Source organism: Gymnoscopelus microlampas, assembly GCF_963454915.1.
Source record: "Gymnoscopelus microlampas genome assembly, chromosome: 11".
Lineage (NCBI taxonomy): Eukaryota > Metazoa > Chordata > Actinopteri > Myctophiformes > Myctophidae > Gymnoscopelus > Gymnoscopelus microlampas.
Genome location: NC_139948.1, coordinates 46,874,504 through 46,897,050, shown reverse-complemented (window position 1 = coordinate 46,897,050; position 22,547 = coordinate 46,874,504). Strand labels below are relative to the sequence as shown.

Genomic DNA, 22,547 nt, shown 5'->3' with positions numbered 1-22,547 from the left:
CGACACTCATTTAACAATAGCGTCCTTGGAGCAGACAAAACCACGGAAAGATATTCACATTTTAATTCACATAATTCACATTCACATAGGTGGTGGACACCTCTGTGGTCTTTGGCAAATATGGCCACACGGCGACCAGAGCCACAGGTTCAATTCCCGTCTCTGCAAGCAAGGCCACAGGTTCAAGTCCAGCCTAGGGAGGCACTGAAGCCAAAACTCATCGATGTACAGTTAGGGTGGTGGAGCAGTGTTGTTCCCTGCTGTTTCCAGACAGTAAAGTTGGGGGGTTATGGCACACAAAAAAACACCCACCTGAAGCAATGGTGGTTTCCACTGTCTAGCACTTAGTTGGGTGATCAAGCCACATTTGTATTAATTTAGAACAGAGCCTTTCCAGTTAGGGACTGGACGTTATTTAGGTACCAGGGGGGGTGGTCCAGATGTAATTTCGTATTTTTTTTCCCTTGACCACCCCAGGCCTCCAAATATTTTTCTGTGACCCCCCTGAGTGACTGGGGGGAAATGCATGACCCCCCCCCCCCACCCCCAAATAAACAATTTTAATATTCACAACCAACAGTATAGGAGGAGAACATTAAATGAACATTTTCTGACGTTAGGCCCTTATAGGCCCTATTTAGCGCCCTATTTCACGTAAGGGTCCATTTGGTTCCATATGTGTCCTCTTGGGGTTACAAAAACACCCTAAACGACAGAAAAATTGAGCAACTCTGTTCTATTTTTCATATTAACTACTAGGCTACTCGTTTACAATCAAGCTGTCAAAAACACAGAGTAGGGCGTGAGTCTCTCTCTCTCTCTCTCTCTCTCTCTCTCTCTCTCTCTCTCTCTCTCTCTCTCTCTCTCTCTCTCTCTCATATAAAGTCAGTTTCCATAATGCAACAGAAAACACTGCATACAAAGCTTCATATCTGCATGAAAGCATCAAATAACCAAAGTAGACAAAATAGAGGCTAACTAACCACAGAGTGCAAAGAAAGAGTAGCGTGTCAGACAAACCAAAATGCGACACATCTGGCAAACACAATAACGCAGTGTGACTGTGCGTGCCGTGCGTGTCTCAAACACCAGCAGTCAGCAGACTGCGGTGTGTGCGTAATGAGCGCATGCATCGATAGACAACTACATTGTTTATTAGACATTATCAAAATGTATATAATTTGCAATCAGTCTATTATTATTAGAGCCGTCATCACAGGGAAAGTGCTATATCATTATAAGCCCTCTGCACCACACACACACACACACACACACACACACACACACACACACACACACACACACACACACACACACAATCAGCTGTCACATTCTCTCAGAAAGCACTAACTGCAGTCGGCGCTGCCTCATGAAGGCCAAACACAGCATACAGGGCATATATAAATGAACGCTATTAAAAGCGCTGCACGTTTGACTTACCAATATGATTTAATAGTGCTTTCTTTTAAGGCGAAGTCCTTTTAAGGTCGGAAACGTCCAATTGGAATCCAACCAACGTGTGATTCAATGGACAAACATGGTTCAGTCTGTTGTCATGAATCGATACAGTCCCCAGTCTATTTATGATAATTTCCAGTTTGCAAAATGATCTTTCCCCTCTACTGATACAGGGCAGAGATACATTCTGAAAGCAATGTCAACATTGGAAAAGGCATGAGCTGTCGTTCTTTCAGTGGTATGATATGAGCAGCTCTCATATTTAGCCTACATTTGATGAGGAAACTTGTTGTGTCAACTTGTGTGAGCTTTGCAGGCAGCTGTGTTCCGTGAGCATCTTTGCTCCTCTGTCTAGACACACGTCTGTAAAGAAAGTCTTGGTAGCCTACTGGCAGTAGGCCTAGCATCCGTTTGTTGAAAGACATTTTCAGTAGTTTAGCTATAGCCTATTTAGTGTTTTTTTTCTCTGCTGTTCTACTAGCTGCTTTGGGCACGGCTGAGATATTTCCGCATAGGTAGCCTACTCATTTTGAATCATCCGCTGCCAACGTGCTGCAGCTGCTGCGTGCTACGTGGGGGAAACACCGCACGCCAGATATATATCTTTTTTAAATGCAAGCGAATGTGCCCGCCCAGTGCAACATTTTCCAGCCCAATTACTTAAAGACTTGGCCAATCTGGCAACACTGTCTCTCTTTTTAACTGCGTCTGGAAGGGTCTGGAACGTAAAACAGAAGTGGGAGATACCATGTCAAGTCACCATACAGGGTTATTAAACGCGATATAGACCAATTATTTGTTTACCAACATTGAGACTGGATGCACAGGTGATTGTTTTTTCAGGCAATCAATTCCCAACCTGTTGTTTTGGGGTGCGCTGGTTTCAGCACACCCCAACCCCCTCTTGTGTGTTGGCTAGTGAGGCGCGTCCTAGCGAGACCTGATAATAGAATGGGTTTCATTGCGCGCATACTGGTTGCACGCATACTGGTTCTCATCAGTGTGACGTGGTCTGTTAAGGGGTCTATAGATAGGGGAGTATAACAATATGAAAAACAAAAAAACTAAGCATTTTTAAAATACAAAATTCAATAAATGAAAGTTGTATGACCCCCCCAAAGCCAAAATAAAAAAACATGGCCTCTTCTGGGCCATACCAACCTCAGGTAAATAACGTAATAGACCAATCAATAGTCTGATTAAACGTGGGTAGGTTAGTATCTCACCTACTTAGACCAATGAATAGTCTGATTAAACGTGATAATCTCATTCAGTGAGAGTATCCGAAATGGGTGAGTGATGTCCGTTTGCTTAAAAAAACATTAAAAAGTCATGCTGTACAAAAAAAACTTGTTTTTATTCTGTTCTACTATCATATATTTAATTCTTCGACAGGACTGGTCTGTGTTGGACAACGAAAAAGTATTATAAATATGCATACTACTATAATTATTTACTAATTTATTTATTTTAAATGTACGAATGGATCAAAGCAGAAATTAGTAACATATTCATTCAGAATTTCAGGGTGCATGTATTGTGTTTGCATGCATGTATGCGCGAAAGCGACCACACATGTTTATGTGCGTGTATGAGGTGTTACATTAACATTAATTCAGAATGTCAGTATGTGCACGTGTGGCTTGTGTGCGCGTGCACGTGCGTCTTACAGTAGCTTAACATCCATTCAGATTTAAATTCATGAAAAAAAAAAATCTTGAAACTCATCATGTCATAATTGCATACAAATAATTAACTAAATAGAAATAAATGGCATAATGTCCACATTGATGATGGTTTCTGTATGTGTAGCTACTGATCCAGCTCTGTACAGCATTATATGTGCTTTCTAATTATATTTGACTTGACAACAATGACAAACTGTTACAAAGGACTAAGTGACTGCATCAATATAAATGTACATGTGAGACAATCAATGCTGTATTAAAGCCACAGACTAGTCTTACCTGCCAACTGACAGGCAGACTACAGTCTGAGATACTTTCATTGAGTTTGATTTACAGAAAATCAACTTTTTGAACAAATGAATCATAACAGGTTTATTTTCACATCACATGTGTAAAGGAATTCTTCACAACTTCAACTTTTTGGAGTTACAAAATAGTCATAAGAAAGAGAAACAGGAATATAAATGTATTATTAATACTAAATGATTGAGTAATTATTTTTGTTATTACATTTATTGACAATTCTATGCTTCTATTGATCTGTTTAGCAGTATATGATATGTAGCAGGTGGTTTCCACTGTCTAGTACTTGATCAAGCCAGCCTTGGAAAACGGGTAAGTGAGCATGTACCCCGAAAACGTTGCTCACACCCTATTTTATTTTTTATTTTTTTTGTTAATTTAGAACAGAGCCTTTCCAGTTATGTGCAGCTCACTGGAAAAGAAGTGTTCTGACTGTGATATGCTACAAGAAGACGGCAGCAGAGCTACCACTGCGCCATCTAGTGGTGATTCAAAAACATTAAGGACTTTCGTCTCTTGTTCTGGAATCTCTTTGGCACAGGTAAACATGCCCCTGAGAGTCAGGACAGAGTTTGATACCAGTGGTGGAAAGTAACTAAGTACATTTACACAGTACAATTTTGTGGTACTTTTACTTTACTGGATTATTTCCAATTTGCAATACTTTTACTTCTACTCCACAACATCTCAGAGGCAAATATTATACTTTTTACTCCACTACAATTATTTGAAAACTTTAGTTAATAGTTACTTTGTAGATTTTGATTATTACAAAACATACATTAACCACTTCAGCCCTATATATATTTTGGCCATTTGAAAATAGCTGATCTACAAGCTCACAATGCATCTCGATGCGACATATCGTGAGCTTGTATGTAGATCTACTATTTTCAAAAGATTTGTATACATTTGAAAACTTGTGCATAATGACTACTTTCTACTTTTGGTACTTTAAGTACATTATATTACCAATACTTTAGTACTTTTACTCAAGTACATTTTTAATTCTGGATTTTTACTTGTAACAGACTACATTGCAGTATTGATACTTTCACTTAAGTAAAACATGTGAGCACTTTTACCACCACTGTTTGATACAGATGAATTCAGTGCCATGGATCAGCCTATCAGCTGGTGTTTTACTCTGTTTCTGTTCTATAAGTGCTCCCTTTCAGCCTGGTGGAGATTGTAATTCAAAGAGTGTCTCGCTCAAGTACTCATGCAAACGACACGAGACGAACAAACAGCCACAGGTAAGGTTATAATAAGCGCTTCTTTTTATTTACAATAATTTCTCTCATATAAAAAGTAAGAACCTCAATCATAACAGCGTGCGGTAGTGTGTTTTCAAAGCAAAAGAACAGATTTAAAATAATACACCCTTACAGAAGCAATACATCCTGCTATGATAGAAGATGTAAAGACACATACACAGAGACACATATAGACATTCAACGATTGATTGTCTGCGGTTCAGGAGGAATGGGGGGTAAGCCCGATTTATAGCCGGAAATGGTCGATCTACAAGCTCGACAACGCTTCGAGGACGTGTCGAGAGCTCACAGATATGCTATCTTCAACGAGAAGCGAAACGCCATACGACAGAGTACAAATTAAGCGTTTATATTTCCATCATACGACAGAATCACGAGACGCAATTAGCCGATCTACAAGCGAAGGCGTTGTGAGCTCGTAGATGGGCTGTTTCCCCACGCTGGTAGGCCTGTCACAATTATTACATAATCGCCTGATCACAATTATTTGAGATAATCGCAATGATTTTCAAACATATCACTATTCATGTTTTTAAAGTATAAAGTTATTAAATGATGCAAGTTATTTGTCATATCTGCCGTTTTCCAAAGCGTAAAAGCTAACAGAAAAGTGTTTTTTTTTAACGACGGAAACTGAATAAAATCGTTAATCGCAATTATTTGAGCGACAAATTAATCGTCACATAACATTTCATAATCGTGACAGCCCTACCCGTTGGCACATAAATTAAGCACGAGTTGTCCTATATAGGGCATAGAATTCCGGGTAAATGTCGACCAGAGATTTATACATCGTTACTTGCGTGACTTATTTATCTCTTACATGCTTCGTTTTAACCACTGAAACCCTGCATCGTCGTGGTCGGGCAGAAACCTTGCATTTCGACTTCCAATGGATCCAAATGTAGTTATTAATTAGTCGCAAGCTCTTGTTAATGCTTTTCATTGATATAGATTTAGTTTTTCCTGAAATAGCGGAAATAGCAGATCTACAAGCTCACTGTGAGCTCGCAGATCGGCTATTTTCGCTACTTCTGCGCGACAGTCTTGAACAATGAAGTAGCGCAGTAATTTCCGAAAACAAAAAAACTGTTGAAATATAAAGATGCAAGGTTTCTGCCCGACAACAACAATATGCTTCATTGACCGGGGTCCGCCCAGGGCTCTATACTAGAGCCTCCTCCTGTTTTCCCTCTACACGAATCCCCCCCCCTCCCCCCGAGAAAATGGCCACTAGGGTTCAAGTGGTTAAAGGAGCACTTAACACATTTTCAACCTTATCTTCATATAACTGGTGCTCACTAATGCTCATTATAAGATGGCACCATTCCTGTCCACTCACTCTGTGTCTCAGAGGAGGACTGTGTGGACAGTTCAGAAACCTGCCTACCAGTGACATCATCGGTAGGCAGGTTTGATCATATAAGATTTCAAACCTTTGTTCTTTATTTCGTACTAACGCAAGAACAATGGCTTCTATATTTCAGCATGCTATCTTTCCAGGAGGAGAAAGGCTGTAGTTTCTATTAGCTTAGGATCCCTATAGATGTTGTCATTGTATGAGATGGCACATCACCGCCAATTATACAAAGATATTTCAGGTTAAAAGAAAAAAAGTTTAAGTGCTCCTTTAAATGTACGAGCGAGCACATGGCAGCAAGAAGTCAAAAATACAGCTTTAGATTCCATCATGCCTTTTGAAGTCCGTCGAGGCCAGGGCATTTCAGTCCGTGTATACCTGAGGTAAGCCCTGGAAGAAAAGCGCAAAAGAATTGCAAGAATCATACAAAAAAAAGGAGAAGAAAAAAAAACGGTCAGTGCAAATATGGCCCCAGGAAATCATTGAAATCATTTATCAAAAGCAGACACATTGATTTGTCCCACAAAAGTCTTTCTTTTCAGCCGGGACAGTCAGTCAGTCCGTCCGAGGAGGACAAAACGAGGGATTCTTCCACGAATCTTTCCGTCGGCTAGCCTGCGTCGTTTCCACGCCACAGAGAGAAGAGTCATCAAAAACGAGGGCTTTGCTAAACCGACTTTTCGCTTTGACAAAGTCGGTTTTCACGCGTGATCTGCGTGAAACGGCGCGGTGCCTATATGACGTACACCGCACATAACTGACGGCAAAAAAAAAACTAAACTAAAGATATGAGACGTAACAGAAAAGTCTATGCAAAAATCTCAACTGTATGGCGAAAAAAATGACAAAGAAAATGATTCAATCCTCGAGGCACAACGTCTGTGTCTCGGTTCACCATGACGTCACAAAACACAAAGGAATGTGCTCCGGTATGTGGATTAACACAGTGGTTCTCAAACCCCCCCCCCCACAATCTGAAAATATTTCGTGCCAGGGACCCCATACAAGATGTGCATCGTTAAAAGGTTTCAAAACTATTCAACAATTAGCCATTTCCGTTGAAAATAGGCCATCTACAAGCTCACAACGCGCTGCGAGCTTGCATGTTGTATATACATATAGGAGTTGAAGTGGTTTAGATGCCGTATTAACTAATTTCGCTGGGGGACCCCCTGGAACCCCCTCGAGGACCCCTGGAACGCGACGTTGAGAGCCAGCGGATTAACCAAGCTACGTATGAAAAAAGGGGGGGGGGGGGGGGGGGGGGGAGAAAAATGGAATTGCAGATTATTTCTCAGTTTCTCATGATTACAGGCTTTGCTAACTAGGTCTGTGCGGGGCAGGGGGGAGAATTCTTTTTTTTCCTTCTTTATCAATGAATCGACACCAAAAAATCGAATACTTTCATAACCACTTCAACGCTTCGTTGTAAAAATGTTTTAACTAATCGTTCATTTTATCACCCTCGAGGCAAAAGTGTGAATAATGGTGATATTGAATTATAGTCATATTATGGCCCAGACCTACAGGACAGTAAAAGGCGTCGTCTAGCCTCCCCCGGCGTAATTATGACTAATAATTATAACTGACAAAAACGTACACGTGAATATTCATGGTTGGCTTATAATTCTCGGCATCATCTCCTTGATCATGTGCTGTACAACAGTTATTCTCAAACCTTTTTTTTTCATTTCAAGGACCGCAGTTTAAAATGAGTTTCATCTCTGTTGGGACCGCCTAGAACCTCCTCAAGGACCCCCTGGGGTCCCCGGTACCAATGTTGAGAACCAATGCTGTACAATATATAAATGGCAACAATCTGTGTGCAATGGTTAAGAAAAAAATAACAAAAGAAAAAATAAAGCGTGTGCGTGCGCGTGTGTGTGTGTGTCTGTGTTTGTGTGCGCGTGTGCGTGCGTGTGTGTGTGTGTGTGTGTGTGTGTGTGTGTGTGTGTGTGTGTGTGTGTGTGTGTGTGTGTGTGTGTGTGTGTGTGTGTGTGTGTGTGTGTGTGTGTGTGTGTGTGTGTGCGCGTGTGTAAAATATGTCTGCTTGTAGAAGTGAGTCAGTCAGTCTAGCGCTGGCTGCAGTTTGGTCCTCCTAGCCGAAGGTGGCGCCACAGTTGGGGCACCTCCTCTGGCGCAGTGCAAAGCAGAAGAGGATGCCCAGCGGGAAGAAGAAGATGGCACACATGATGCCCAGGCAGGTGAAGTCATCTTCCAAAACGCCCACCCTGGAATACGCACAAACACGCACCGCAGGCACACGCACGCACGCACACACACACACACACACACACACACACACACACACACACACACACACACACACACACACACACACACACACACACACACACACACACACACACACACACACACACACACACACACACACACACACACACACACACACACAGAGAGAGAGAGGGAGACAAAGTGGGAGGGAAAAGGGTAGGGGAATGTTTTAGTTGTGTTTTTAACCCTTTAAGACCTGAGGCCGATTCTGCAAAATGTCTTCTAAATCCTAAGAGTATTCTGAAAAAAAAAAAGGTATGTTTCTATATCAGTGGTGCTCAAACCTTTCCATGTCAAGGACCCCTGAAATTATATGTATTTGGCCGTCGGCCCCCCATCTCAAAATCTTTTGTTCCAGGGACCCCCCAGAAGCAAAGAATAGAGTTAAAAATGTTCGCTTTAAAACAATATATTTAAAAAGATTTGCACACATTTTCACGATTTTTGAATAGCCAAAAAGTAAAATAATGGCTCAAATCAAGAAGTGACACAGATGCGTTCCAGGTCTTAGGACCCCCATTTGACTCAAAATGTTTCCCTTTAAAAATATATATATTCAAATATTTGCACAAATGTTCAAAAACAAATTTTAAATGGCAGAAGTTCATAGCGCTGCACTCGGTGCCGCGCTATTTTCACCACAAAAGTAGTGAAACTAGCCGATCTACAAGCTCACAATGCGAGGCGTTGTGTGCTTGTAGATCGGCTATTTGGAGGCCATTTTCACAATTGTAAAATGTTTTAAAAAATATCAAAAAGAACGGTTTTGGACATACAAGTTTTCAACCGACGGCGACGATATACTGTATAGTCCCTGTCTAAGAGCACCGGAACGCGATTAATTGGTCGTTAAAATAGATATGCTCTGAAAATCTTATGGGTGGTCCAGATGGTGGCTATAGCTGAGTGGTTAGTGAGCCCGCCTAGGGAGCCAGAGGCCCTGGTTGCCCCAGGTTCGATTCCAGGCCACGCCAGCATATGTGTCGATGAAATGAAATTTGTCCCTGAGCAAGACTCTTAACCCCTAATTGCTCACAGGTTCTCATTGGAAACAAGACCGCAAGGGCTTTCATGAACGACCTGTTAAAAGGAATTATCCTTATCCTTTATGGTTGGGCCTCAAACGCTTATGGGATTTTCAAGTGGGCCCTGATCCAGAAAATGTGGAGAACCACTGGTGTAAGCAAGCAACAAGGAACACTTTAAAATACACTTTAAGGGAATGGAAGGACAACATGTGATGAAGAAAATTAAGCAATTATCCTCCAAAAGGCCATGAAGCTGATCTGAATGAGTGCAGCCACACATGAATGCTGACTCATCAATTATCCTTCAAAACAGCCATGGAACTGATCCGGGTGCAGCCACACATGAATGCAGAGTCATCGTAAGATGTGAGCCTGGTCTTATGACTGCAACATGCTGACCGGCGTGAAAGGCTGAATTATAACCACTCACAAAAAAAATACATAAACAAACCTAGATCCAAATCTATTTGTGAAGCACATTTAAAAACAGCAACAGCTGACCAGAGTACTGTACAATCAAACATAGCAAGAACCATAAAACCAATAAAAACACATACTGCACATAGACCAGGTTAAAGGACAATACAATTATAAAAACAACTATCAAACAGAATAACTATCATACTGAGTTAAAAAAAAACACTTAAGCAGTAGTTTTTACTTTGTCTTACAATGGGGGGTGTCGCATGGCAAAAATAGCCGATCTACAAGCTCACGATATGTCACTTTGTGTCTATTTTTGAAAACTTTTGATAATGTTTGAACATTTTCACTTGTAAAGGCTGCCCTCTAGTGTCTACATCTAGCATCCAAGCATGGCCACCCATTCATTTCAATGAAACGTGGTGTCTAGTACATGGGTCCTCAAAGTTAGTCCAGGGGGGGCCGCCAAATCTTTGTAATAAGACCTTTTATTAAAAAAAATACATTAGCCACTTGAACCCTACCCTAGCATCCCTATTGAGAGGAACATTCGCTAAAAATGGCCGATCTACAAGCTCACAACACGTTGCTGCGACGCGTTGTGAGCTTGTAGATTGTCAGCGAAGACTTGGTGTAGGGGGGAAAAAGAGCAGACCAAGTACAAAGCAAAAGTATTGACATATTAATCCAACTCCAAAATCCAACATATTAATAGATCATGTGTAAACAAACACTATGTAGTTATTTACACACTTGATGATAGTGCTGTCACACAAGTCTATGAAGCTATCCATGAAATGTATGTAAAAAAGTTTATTCTGCAGCATCATTATATACAATATGTAGTGGAGGTCCCACTCCCTGCCTCATCTCTCTCTCAGCTAAGGGGTCCTTATTGGCCTGAAAAACATTGGAGACTCCTGGTCTAGCATTATAGAATCACAACAGTGAATGAGAGAATTTGGTGAGTAGCGAAAGTGTATTTTATATTTCTACTACAGTCGAGAGGCTGCACCACCGGGGGTGTGCGAGCAATGGCTGAAAAGTAACATAGTGTGAAGGACTAGGGCCCTATCTTGCTCACCGCGCAAAATAGTGAAAATAGCCGTAGATGGGCTATTTGAACTATTTTTTAAATGTTTTTCAAAATAGTAAAAAATGCCTTAAGAGTTTAGGCATAAGGAGTAAGGCACAAGATAGGGCCCTATGTTTTAGTTTGACAGGAAGTAATTAACAGTAGACTTTTTTTGTGAAGTAAAAACATACATATTACACGTGTATATATATTTTTTAATATATTTCTTGATTTGGTGAGAAGTAAAAATGGTTGAAAATGAGCGGTCTGGAGGTGCTTATGAATAACAGTAAATAAAGCTAAGCCTATTAGTTGTAACATGGCAGTCACTTAAACAATTAAGACCTGGAACGCATCTGTGTCACTTAAGATTTCTTTGGCTATTCAAAAATAGCAGATATACAAATCTCATAGCGCGGCACCGAGTGCCGCGCTATGAGATTTGTATATCTATAAGTTTGTAGACTTTTGAAAAATCTTGATTTTATTAATTTTTTTATTTAAAAAAAAAAACTGTTAGGATTTAGAAAACATTTTTAAGAATCGTTCCAGGTCTTAGAAAAAAAAATTAAGAATCGTTCCAGGTCTTAATGGGTTAAACCTGGGGGTTTCAATGAAATATCTTATGACTAATCAGCCTAAACATTAAGACCTTATGATTACGGCTGCTTTCAGTCGCCGAACGCTGGGGATTTTCTGCATAGAAACACACGTACGGTTACTGCAGTACAGTCCTGCAGTTCCTCAATCGGTTGTGTGTGTGTGTGTGTGTGTGTGTGTGTGTGTGTGTGTGTGTGTACTTTGTCATGTGGGAGGGATTTCGGCGCAGTCGGGGTGAAAACCTCATACATAATGTCCAAAAAACTGTTTACTTTCCACCATTCACATTCAAAAGTAGCAAAACTAGCCGATCTACAAGCTCAACACATGTCGCGTTGTGAGCTTGTAGATCTGCTATTTGTGTTACTTGTGAGTGACACTGTAGTATGATGAAGTAGGATATTAATTTCCCCAAAAAAAGTTAAAAAGTTAAAACATGGAGATAACAGGTCTCTGACCAACAACGATTTGCAAGTTGCACCACATGGCTTATTTGCAGTCCTGGAAAGTCCTGAAAGAGTTAAGTACATTTACTCAAGTACTGTACTCAAGTACAATTTAGAGCAGGGGTCTTCAACGTTTTCAGGCCAAGGACCCCCTAGTTGAGAGAGAGAGATGAACCAGGGACCCCCTCCTCTATATTGTATGAAATTGTGTTTCAGATTAAACTTTTTTTGTTCACTTGGTCTGCTCTTTTTTCCCCTCTACGCCTCTTTGCCAAGAATAGCCGATCTACAATCTTGTAGATCTGCTATTTTTGGCTCTCCTCAGAAAAGGGATATTAGGGTTCAAGTGGTTAAGGTAAAAAAAAGAGTATAGTAACTCTGAGGACCCCCTAGGCGGGGTCCCGAACCCCCTGTTGAAGACCCCTTTTTTTTTTACTTTACTTGAGTATTATTAAAATGTTTCACTACTTTATATTTCACACATACATCTCAGAGGCACATATTTGACTTTTTACTCTGCTGCAATTATTCCACAGCTTTAGTTACTTTGCAGAATTAGATGAATTGATACAAAACATACATTAACCACTTGAGCCCTGTTTTACACTGTGGCTACTGAAAAATGCCCGATCTACAAGCTCACAACGTGTCACAAATCGCGATGCATTGTGAGCTTGTAGATCGGCTCTTTTTGACAAATTTGAGTACCTTTTAGAGTTCTCAAATTCTGCCCGACCCGACAGACAGACAGACAGACACAGTTGTCTTTTAAATCACTTCTCAAAACACACTTTTATAGACTTGCTTTTACAACCCGGCGATTAGACTTTTTGTGTTTGCATTTGTTGATGACACGTATTAACATTCTATGCTATGTTGATTAATTGAATACATAGGACCACAATGGAAACAAGTCCCCAGGACCTTTTTTGTGTCATCATTTTAGCCTAAATAAAATGTCTCACTGTAGCCCTGTTCTGTTTACATTTCTGACTAGTAGTAAATCATTCAATCAATCAGAGTCCTATCTCAAGGCAGGATCAACGTGTTTAAAAGTGCGCGTGGACAATGATGTGGAAATAATGATGGAAATATGACAAATTCTGTCAATTGCATCCAGCAGTTATTGTTCAGAAGAATGGCAACGACCATGCAAAACTAACTGTGATCAGGCCATTATGTAATAATCTTGACAGGCCTAAACTGCATGAGACGTGCAGAGTTTGCCTGACAGTGAACCTTGACCTGTGCTGACCTCTCCCCCCCCCCCCTCAGCCTAAGTCCAGTCACATGTTTAGAGTGAGGTCATGTGACACACAGGACGTTGACTCAAGACCAACAGCATGGAAAACCCTCATTCCTTTAAACCATGGATTGAACTGACACTCTGACTTTATCCCATACAATCCAAGAACGCATACTGTGTCATTTTAGATTTATTTTGCTATGATTATTTTATACTTTGGGCTATTCAAAAATAGCAGACCTACAAGCCTGTAGCGCGTGCTATGAGCTTTGCATTATGTAATAATTGTGGACAGGCCTACACACACAGTGCGTATACACAGTGCATGTGTGTCCATACACGGTAGATATGAGCCTCTATAAGTCACACAGTGATCATGAGAGAGACGTAGTAAATCACATGCTAATCAAATGACCTTTATCATGATGTGACGTGTCGAGAACTGAAACCTGGAAGTGAAATTGGAAGTGATTGTGTTGGCAGTGTGTGTGTGTGTGTGTGTGTGTGTGTGTGTGTGTGTGTGTGTGTGTGTGTGTGTGTGTGTGTGTGTGTGTGTTGCATAGTAGTATAGTATAGAATTTCAGAAACAGAAAAATGGTCCTCGCAATGAAATTGTGAAATCAGTGTAAAAACTGATTTTTGAAGATACGTTTACAATTAGAAAAAGATTCAGGTTGGGGTTAGGATCATGATTAGTCATTTAGAGGTTAGGATTCATGGGGTTGGAATAAAACAGTTAAACATGATTTATAGTTACTTAGTTGCGTGCCAGTGTCATGCCACCGGAAAATAACTGATCTTTAATAATAATAACTGTGCTTTAAGCTTGTGAGCTTAAAGATCTGCTATTTTTCGGCTTTAGACTTACGGTTAAAAACAAAAAAAAAAAAAAAAATAGCATTCATAAAAACGTCATCAAAAAATGTTCACGTTCTCACATGCATAGTAATACAAACGTGTGTGTGTGCGCGTGTGCGTGTGTGTGTGTGTGTGCGTGTGCGTGTTCTCACCTGCATGCGGGACAGCCCCCTACCACCACCACAGAGGGCTGTATGATGGTGTAGGTCTGTTGGTGGGGGGTGTAGGGCTGCTGGGATATGGCCTGGGTGGGGTACCCTGGATGTGTGGAAGACAACATAATGAACGTTAGGATACGGTATGGTATTGTAGGGCTACAACTATCGACAACGTTTAGGTTTTCTTTGCCGATTATTCTATCGATTACTTGTTCACTTTAAAGCTGCACTATGTGTAACTTTCCTCTTCTACCCCGGATTTGAACACGATTTCCAGAGCAAGTGCTGAATCTTTACCATTGAGCCAATAGAGCCAGCCTGCTTGCTCGGGGGATGAATTGAATCTTGACCATCATGTTAAAATTCATGTCAGATCCTGTGTCTAGGTGAGACATGACCTTTTGACACGATCTACAGTAAATGTCGCAAAATATAACCACCCCAATGGTATAAGTTCCCACGGGTTACCAACCTCTTCAGGCCGCGACCCGCCAAAACAATCATATTTGAACAGGGACCCCCCACCCTGACAAGCACCTGGAATTGTAGGCATTACATTTAGTTTGACCCGGTTCCACAGATACATATTGTGAAAAATAGCCGATCTACAAGCTCACAATGCCTCGTGTAAGCTTGTAGTTCGGCTATTTTCACAATATTTGCCTCGCTCTTTTCTTAAGTAATATTTGACAATTTGTTCATAAAGAAGGTACTAAAAGTCATTACATTTAAACTTTAGAAATGTGCAGATACCCTGTATGTATATACTGTATGACTTTGTTTACTGTTGAGTGAGAAAACAAGGTTAAGCTGATCATCTGGGGAGGACCCCACAAAATAATTTGGGGAACGCAAACCACTGCACTATAGCCATGGTTCTCAAAGTGGGGTCCGGGGACCCCCAGGGGTCCTTGAGCGAGTTCCAGGGGGTACCCAGATAAATGTTGGATAGTTAGTAACCAAATGGACCCTTATGTTGCTGTAACTCTGAGAGTGTACAAACGGAACCAAATGGACCCGTAAGGGTCCATTTGGTTCCATTTGTACACTCTCAGAGTTATGGTGGTCTGTGGTCTAATGCAGGGGTTTCCAAAGTGGGGTCCAGGGACCCCCTGGGCCCTACATACATCAGCTATTTAAAAATAAATCTTGATATTCTTTGAAAATGTTTGAATATTTTTTTTACATTTTTAACACCACATCTGAAAATCTTTTCAGATGGGGGTCCACGGCCAAATCCGCATTCATTTAGGGGTACTTGACCTGAAAAAGTTTGAGAACCACTGCACTATTAGGACGGTGTCATTTCTGTCTACACGCTCTGAGTGTCAGAGGTTTGACTGTGTGGATGGTTACAAAATGTGCAAACTGATGACATCGGCGGTCATTTCAAACAAGATTTCAAAATGTAATTTGCATTGATGCAACAACCGTGGCTTCTATTTCAGCATAGTGCCAACTTTACAGGAAGAGAAAAGGTTGTAGTTTCTATTAGCTTGGAATCCCCCATCGATGATGATGTCATTGGTATGCAGGTTTCTGCACTGTCTGTCCACACAGCCCTCTGATGAGACACAGAGTGAGTAGACAGAAATGGTGCCACCTTATAAAACGCAATAATGAGGACCGATTTTATGAAGATAAGGGTGAAGATGGGTAAAGTGGCCCTGTATATGTGATAGTGGAGTTATACTGTAAATAGTGGCATTTTAACCCTTTAAGACCGGGAACGTCATTTTTAGATTTCGTTGGGCTATTCAAAAATAGCAGATCTGCTATTTTTGAAAAATCATGAAAAGTTGTGCAAATATTTGATTTTTTTTTCTTTCTTTTTTTGCGGACATTTGTAAATCTAATCTTTGCTTCTGGGGGTTCCTGGAACAAAATATTTTACAAATGTTCGCTTTAAAAAATATATAATCCAAGATTTTGCCACAAATTTTCAATTGTTTTCAAAAATAGCAGATTTACAAGCTCATAGCGCGGCACTCGGTGCCGCGCTATGAGCTTGTATATCTGCTATTTTTGAATAGCCAAAGACATCTAAAAATGACACACAGATGCGTTCCCGGTCGTAATGGGTTAAAACCCAATGATAAAGCCATTGTCCTGGTCAATAACATTACATCAGGCAGTGATACAGTAGGTTTCTCAACAGTAGGCCTAAACCTGAGAATGACACCATTCACTGTCAACGATGACTTGTCATCAGAAGATTACGGTTATGAAATAATGCTTTATGGAGGTTATGTTGAGGTTAAACAGCTTCCTTATTCCACTTCTCTTTGGCTGATCGATTCTGATCGTTCAGTTGATACAAACTTCATAATTTAACACCTGTTGTTTTATGACGTTGAGTGAAATCCTGGCACCAGGCAGCCTAAAGCAGTGGTCCTCAAACTTTTTCATTCGTCAAGGACCCCCAAATTGATAATGTATTTGGCCGCGGACCCCCCCCCCCATCTGAAAATGTTTTGGTGCCAGGGACCTCCAGAAGAGAAGATTTGTGTTAAAAGAAATGTGTCAATAAAATTTGTCAAAATTATTAACCTTTTTTTAAACACTTTTTTTTCTTTCAAAAATGCTCAAAAATAGCAGATCTACAAGCTCGCAGTATATCTGCTATTTTTAAATAGCCAACATATAGAACATGGATAAAGGGTTTAAAAATGTACTAAAAAAAGTATCTGGGGACCCCCTTGAACCCTCCCAAGGGACCCCTGGGGGTCCCCGGACCCCACTTTAGAGAACCACTTTAAAGAACTGGTTTATCTTCAAAATTACACTTTCTTGGGAAAAGCTAAAAGCACCAATAAAGCTCAGATGTTATTGTTCCTTCTACAAACAAGCAACAATGAGCTCTTCTTTTTTTTTTTGCGAGCATGAAGTCCAAGCGGAAGTGGTGTCAACAGCGAGCAGCATTGTGGCTTCATCATGTCTGCTGCCAACATTCTGTCTGATGCAAATGAAACAAACCACAATGTCCCCATCCTGCCCCGTTGTGTCCTCCCCGACTCCTCTATCCTCACGTCAACCGGAAGTACGAGTCTGCTCAGTGTCCACCGTTTTGACCGACCATGCCAAGTCTCTTATATACTTATCAAAATGTACTTGAAGTACCAAAAGTTAAAGTACTAAAATGTTTGAAAATGTTCAAATAGCCTATGTATAAAATAGGGCTAAAGTGGTTAATGTACGTTTTATAATATAATAATTGATAATTGCAAAGTAACTAAAGTTTTCAAATAATTGTAGTGGAGTAAAAGTACAATATTTGTCTCTGAGATGTAGTGGAGTAGAAGTAAAAGTACTGAAAATTGGAAATACTCAAGTAAAGTAAAAATACCTCAAACTTGTACTTAAGTACAGTACTTGAGTACATCTACTTGGTTGCTTTACACCACTGCCTATAGGAGCTAGGAGTGAGGAATAGGAGGCATCACTGAGGAGCTAGGAGGGAGGGAGGAAACATTATCGTTGCTGTCGGGCAGAAACTCATCTGTGTCACTTTAGATTTCTTTGGCTATTCAAAAATCTTGATTAGGTTAGGATTTAGACATTTTTAAGAATCGCCTCAGGTCTTAATGGGTTAATAAGACTTTCCAAGCTGGACACACATTGCCCTCTTGGCTGTATTTTGTTGTTTTCACCGTTTGTTTTTCGGTAGCCCAAAAAACATCCCTGTCTGTCTACCGAAAAAAACAAACAGTGAAGACTTTTCACCGTTTGTTTTGGTAGACAGGGATGTGTTTGGGGCAAGCACACGTTGAAAACAAACAAAGCAAGAAGAGGGCAATGTGGTAAACAAACACCAGATCCCCCCAAAAAATACTTGATTTTTCTTGCCCTGAAGTGGGAACCAAAGTGGGCGTGTCACTATTCTACAGGTTGGAAGATGCGGATGTGATATAAACAATGGCAAAAGCAAGCAAAAAGAAATCATCATTTAAAAAGAAGGAAAGAAAAATTCAACTGTAACTGCCACTGACGATTGAATTTCTTATTTCCCCTGTAAAATAGACAGTTCAACCGGTCATATACACATTGCTAGTGGCCAGGCCTGGAATCGAACCAACTGGGGACTCCTGCTCCCCAGACCGGCTCTGTAACCATTCAGCTATGCCTCCCCAAAATACAATGGTTCTGCTTAAAACTGGAGGACACGCAAGCCGGTTGGTGGCCGGTTCTATGAAAGCACCAAGGTTTCCAAGTATGTAGAACGGAACCAGTTCTAGAACCAAAGTTATTTTGGTGGGAAATAACTTTGGTTCACAGTTAAATGAATTAAACACTGAGGGGGTTTATTGGAACGTGCTGATGGACACAGTCAGTGTTGCCAAGTCTGCTTATTATAAGCGACTTTGGGCTTGTTGTTTTCCTGTAAAGTCGCTTGTAAATATTGGAAGTTGAAGGCTTGTAGATCTGTGATTTTTGAAAAATCTTGGGGGAAAAAATTACAAATCTGGATTTTGTTTTTACATTTTACAACACAAATCTTGTATGGGGTCCAGGTCACTTGTCTGGCACAAAATATTTTCAGATGGTGGTCCATGGCACCAAGACAACATTAGACAATAAAGTTTGACTGTAGTGTACACATGCCCTAGTAGTCGCTTATTTTGGCCTTGTTTTTCATAGACCTCTCTCTGTTCTCTCTGTTCTCTCACAAAATCTGGCAACACTGGACAGGACCCAGAGCTGCAGACCTGGCGGCTGCAAAATGTCAGCTACAGTTCAAAGAGCTTAAAATAAAAGTTCTGTTACAACAGTTACTGCTTTGCACCAGCAGCAGTTTGTTAGGTAATGGACTGACTGACTGGCTGCTGCTCAATAATATCCCATTCCTCGGGGGGATAGTCACGCTGTGATTGGCTAAAACTTGGTTGTCTGGCAACTGCTGACTGGCAACATAGGCGAACGGGACACTCTTTTTCCCGGTGTTTCGCCCAGGTCAACGTGGTTTTGAGGTTAGGTTTAGGGCAGGCATAGTGTTTGTGAGGTTAGGATTAGGCATAGCTTCTGTGAGGTTAGGGTTAAGGTTAGGATTAGGCATAGCTTCTGTGAGGTTAGGGTTAAGGTTAGGATTAGGCATAGCTTCTGTGAGGTTAGGGTTAAGGTTAGGATTAGGCATAGTGTTTGTGAGGTTAGGGTTAGGATTAGGCAGAGTTTCTGTGAGGTTAGGATTAGGCATAGTTTATGTGAGGTTAGGTAGGGTTAAGGTTAGGGTTAGGCATAGTGTTTGTGAAGTTAAAGGTTAGGGTTTAGGCACAACCTGGGCGACACACCAGTGAAAGAGGGAGTCCCATGGGCTAACTGTATAGCAAACGTGACAGAACATCAACAATGAAAGAAGTAGCCTGTATTAAAGGACGACTTCACCACTTTTCAACATATCTTCATGTAATAGGTCCTCACTAATGCTCATGATAAAATGATTTTAAAAAAATCTACTTGGTCTGTGTCTCATAGGAGGGCTGTGGACAGTCCAGAAACCCGTCTACCAGTGACATCATCGTTAGGCAGGATTTTTTCCCCCAAAAAGATTACAATTTTTTTATTCAGATTTGTATTAAGGCGAGAACAATGGGATCTATTATTGCATTGCAACTTTCCAGGAATACAAAGCCTGCAGTTTCTATTAGCTTGGATTCCCCATCGATGATGTCACTGGTAGATGGGTTTCTGAACTTTCTAAAATGTTTTTGTTTTTTTACCTGGTTGGTTTAAGGTATAAATATAGATAGGATAAGGATACATTAACTCAAAATATATGGATATAAAACAATATTGCTTATTTTTGTTAATAAAATAAATATACACATAAATATATCATTTTTACATTATAATAAGCAAAACAATGGTTGGTATGACAACCAAGCAAGTAGCCAATCATAGCGCCTCTGTCCCACTGGGCCGTGGGATCCAGCAGAGAGTAGTAGTAGACTACCTTGTCGTGTGTGTGTGTGTGTGTGTGTGTGTGTGTGTGTGTGTGTGTGTGTGTGTGTGTGTGTGTGTCTTACCTGGGCCGGCGGTGGGGGGGTACTGGTAGGGCGGTGGGGGCGGCTGGAAGCCCGCAGCGGGGGGGATGGCTCCGTAGTTGCCCTGCTGGGGTCCCACCAGGGACGCCTGGGACCCCGGGGGTCCCCCGCCGCCGCCGTAGTCATAGGTCCCGGGGACCGTGTGGTAGGCTGGGGGTCTGTCCTGGAGAAGAGGCTTACTGTCCACCATCGTGTCACACTACTGCTGCTTCCTGGACGTGTTGCGTTGTTACACTTTACCTTGAACAACTATAGTATAAAGAAAGAAGAGGGGGGGGGAATCCCCTCCACCCACAACAACACAGAGGAAATGGATACTTAGTTTGTGGATACTTTGTTTCTCTCTCTGTTTGGATACTTAGTTTCAAAAGGCCACCCGCCCAGCCGGAGAGCGACCAAAGATCAAAGCAAACACGCTGCGCCAAAATGAAACTTCGTCCCTCTGTTGTTCTGTCTCTGTCTGTCCTCCATGCGACAACTTTTGTCTCCCCTCCTCCTCCTCCACCTCCTCCTTCTTCACCTCCTTCTCCTCCTCCACCAGACACAACACAACTAGAGGAAGGACTGGTCAATGTTTAATTCATGTCCTCACTCTCTCTCTTCTGGTGGATAAAGCTCGTCTTTGTGTCATCCCTTCAGATATGGAAGTGTTTCTGTTCCTTTCGGATACATTGTGTCACAAGAGAGGAATCATGTGATGTTGCTGCTGCCGGAACGCCTCTCTGCGCTGCGCACAGGAAGCAAGACACGAGCGTCTTAAAGGGACAGTACCGTCACCCACCGGGCTTCTTAAAGGGACAGTGCCGTCAAAATAAAAGCAGTGGTTCTGAAAAAAGAAATGTTGTCAAAGGATCCACACATATTATTATTAAGCAATCATGTTTTTTTTTATTTAAAAAAAAAAGAATCCTGGCTTTTAGAAAATGTTGCAGAATAGCACGGTCACTTAATTGTTTAAAGGCATAGTTTGTAACTTTGGCCTGTGTTCAATTAATAAATGTTTTACCCTGCATCATTTCCCTCTAAACCAGAAGCCACTAGAGTAGTCTGGTGATCTTTAGAGTAGAAACATACTTCCCTCTCATAGACCTTGATGTTTTTGGGTCTACCAAAACACAACAGTGGAAAAAACACCTAATAACAGCAAGAAGGCAGTGTGTTTCTGCAGCTTATCTTTTGACGTTTTTTTCTTTCCGAGAAGCATTTGTCATGCGTCTTTCTTTTAAACCATAGCATCAAATACATCAAAAGGCTGTGGACCCCCCATGTAAAAACTATTTGGGGAAACCCATAAGAGAAGATTTAGTACAGATTTCTACATTTGTCTTCTGTACTGAAGCTTGCTTCCCAATTGTGTGCAAGTCACAGGCAAAAATGTTCAGAAATAGGAAAATAGCCGATCTAAAAGCAGATCTACAAGCTCATAGCGCGGCACCGAGTGCCGCGCTATGAGCTTGCAGATCTGCTATTCTTGAAAAATCCCAGGCGTAAAATATTTTTGAGATGGGGGTGCGCAGCCCAGCCAAATACATATCCATTTAAATGTTGGCTATTCAAAAATGGCAGATCTACAAGCTCACAGCGCATCACTTGTACATCTGCTGTTTTTGAAAACATTGAAAAAATCTTGAATCTTGATAGGCTATAATAGCCTGTTTCACGCTTCCTGACTTTGAACTTACCCCATGGTGCTAAAATAAAGTTTTATCTTAAATATCTCATCTTATCTTAAAGTGTAACAGGTGAAACCAACCTTTTATAGTCTTCAATAATTCATCTGACTGAGGCTGTAATCAATTATTGAAACGTGCACTTCAGTCTGCTCGCGCGTGCGTGCGTGCGTGCGTGTGTGTGTGTGTGTGTGTGTGTGTGTGTGTGTGTGTGTGTGTGTGTGTGTGTGTGTGTGTGTGTGTGCGCGCGCGCGCGCGTGCCTGTGCGTCTGCCTGCCTGCAAACCAGCCCCACCGCTCCGCCAATCAGAGCGGCGGATCCACAACCACCTGCCAGAGTCTCGACCAATCAGACTCCTCGGCTCGTTCCATTTCCTGTTGTGTGTGTGTCGGGACGGAGCAGCGTATCAGCTCTCTGCTTTATTCTAAAGAGAATTAAAGAAAAATACCTCAAGGAATGTTTACAAATGACGACGTTTCACGCGCACGTTCCGGTGCGTCATAAACGGCCGTTATTTCGTAAGTATAGAGACTCGTTTTAATGGCGTTTATTATAACTTGTGTGTAAAATGCATTTAGATGGCTTCTATCCCTCCCATATGGACAGGACTAGTAAACAGATTAT

General features: G+C 41.2%; 1 protein-coding gene across 1 annotated transcript; it reads right to left on the bottom strand.

Moving 5' to 3' along the window:
- Positions 1–4,706: 4,706 nt before the first annotated feature.
- bri3 (brain protein I3) lies at positions 4,707–20,949 on the bottom strand. The gene is made up of 3 exons (XM_084073062.1): positions 20,236–20,949; positions 14,210–14,315; positions 4,707–8,317 (listed from the first exon to the last, which is right to left on the bottom strand). The coding sequence occupies exons 1-3, from the start codon at positions 20,441–20,443 to the stop codon at positions 8,185–8,187; spliced, it is 447 nt and encodes a 148-aa protein (XP_083929188.1). The 5' UTR covers positions 20,444–20,949; the 3' UTR covers positions 4,707–8,184.
- Between the last annotated feature and the right edge of the window lie 1,598 nt (positions 20,950–22,547).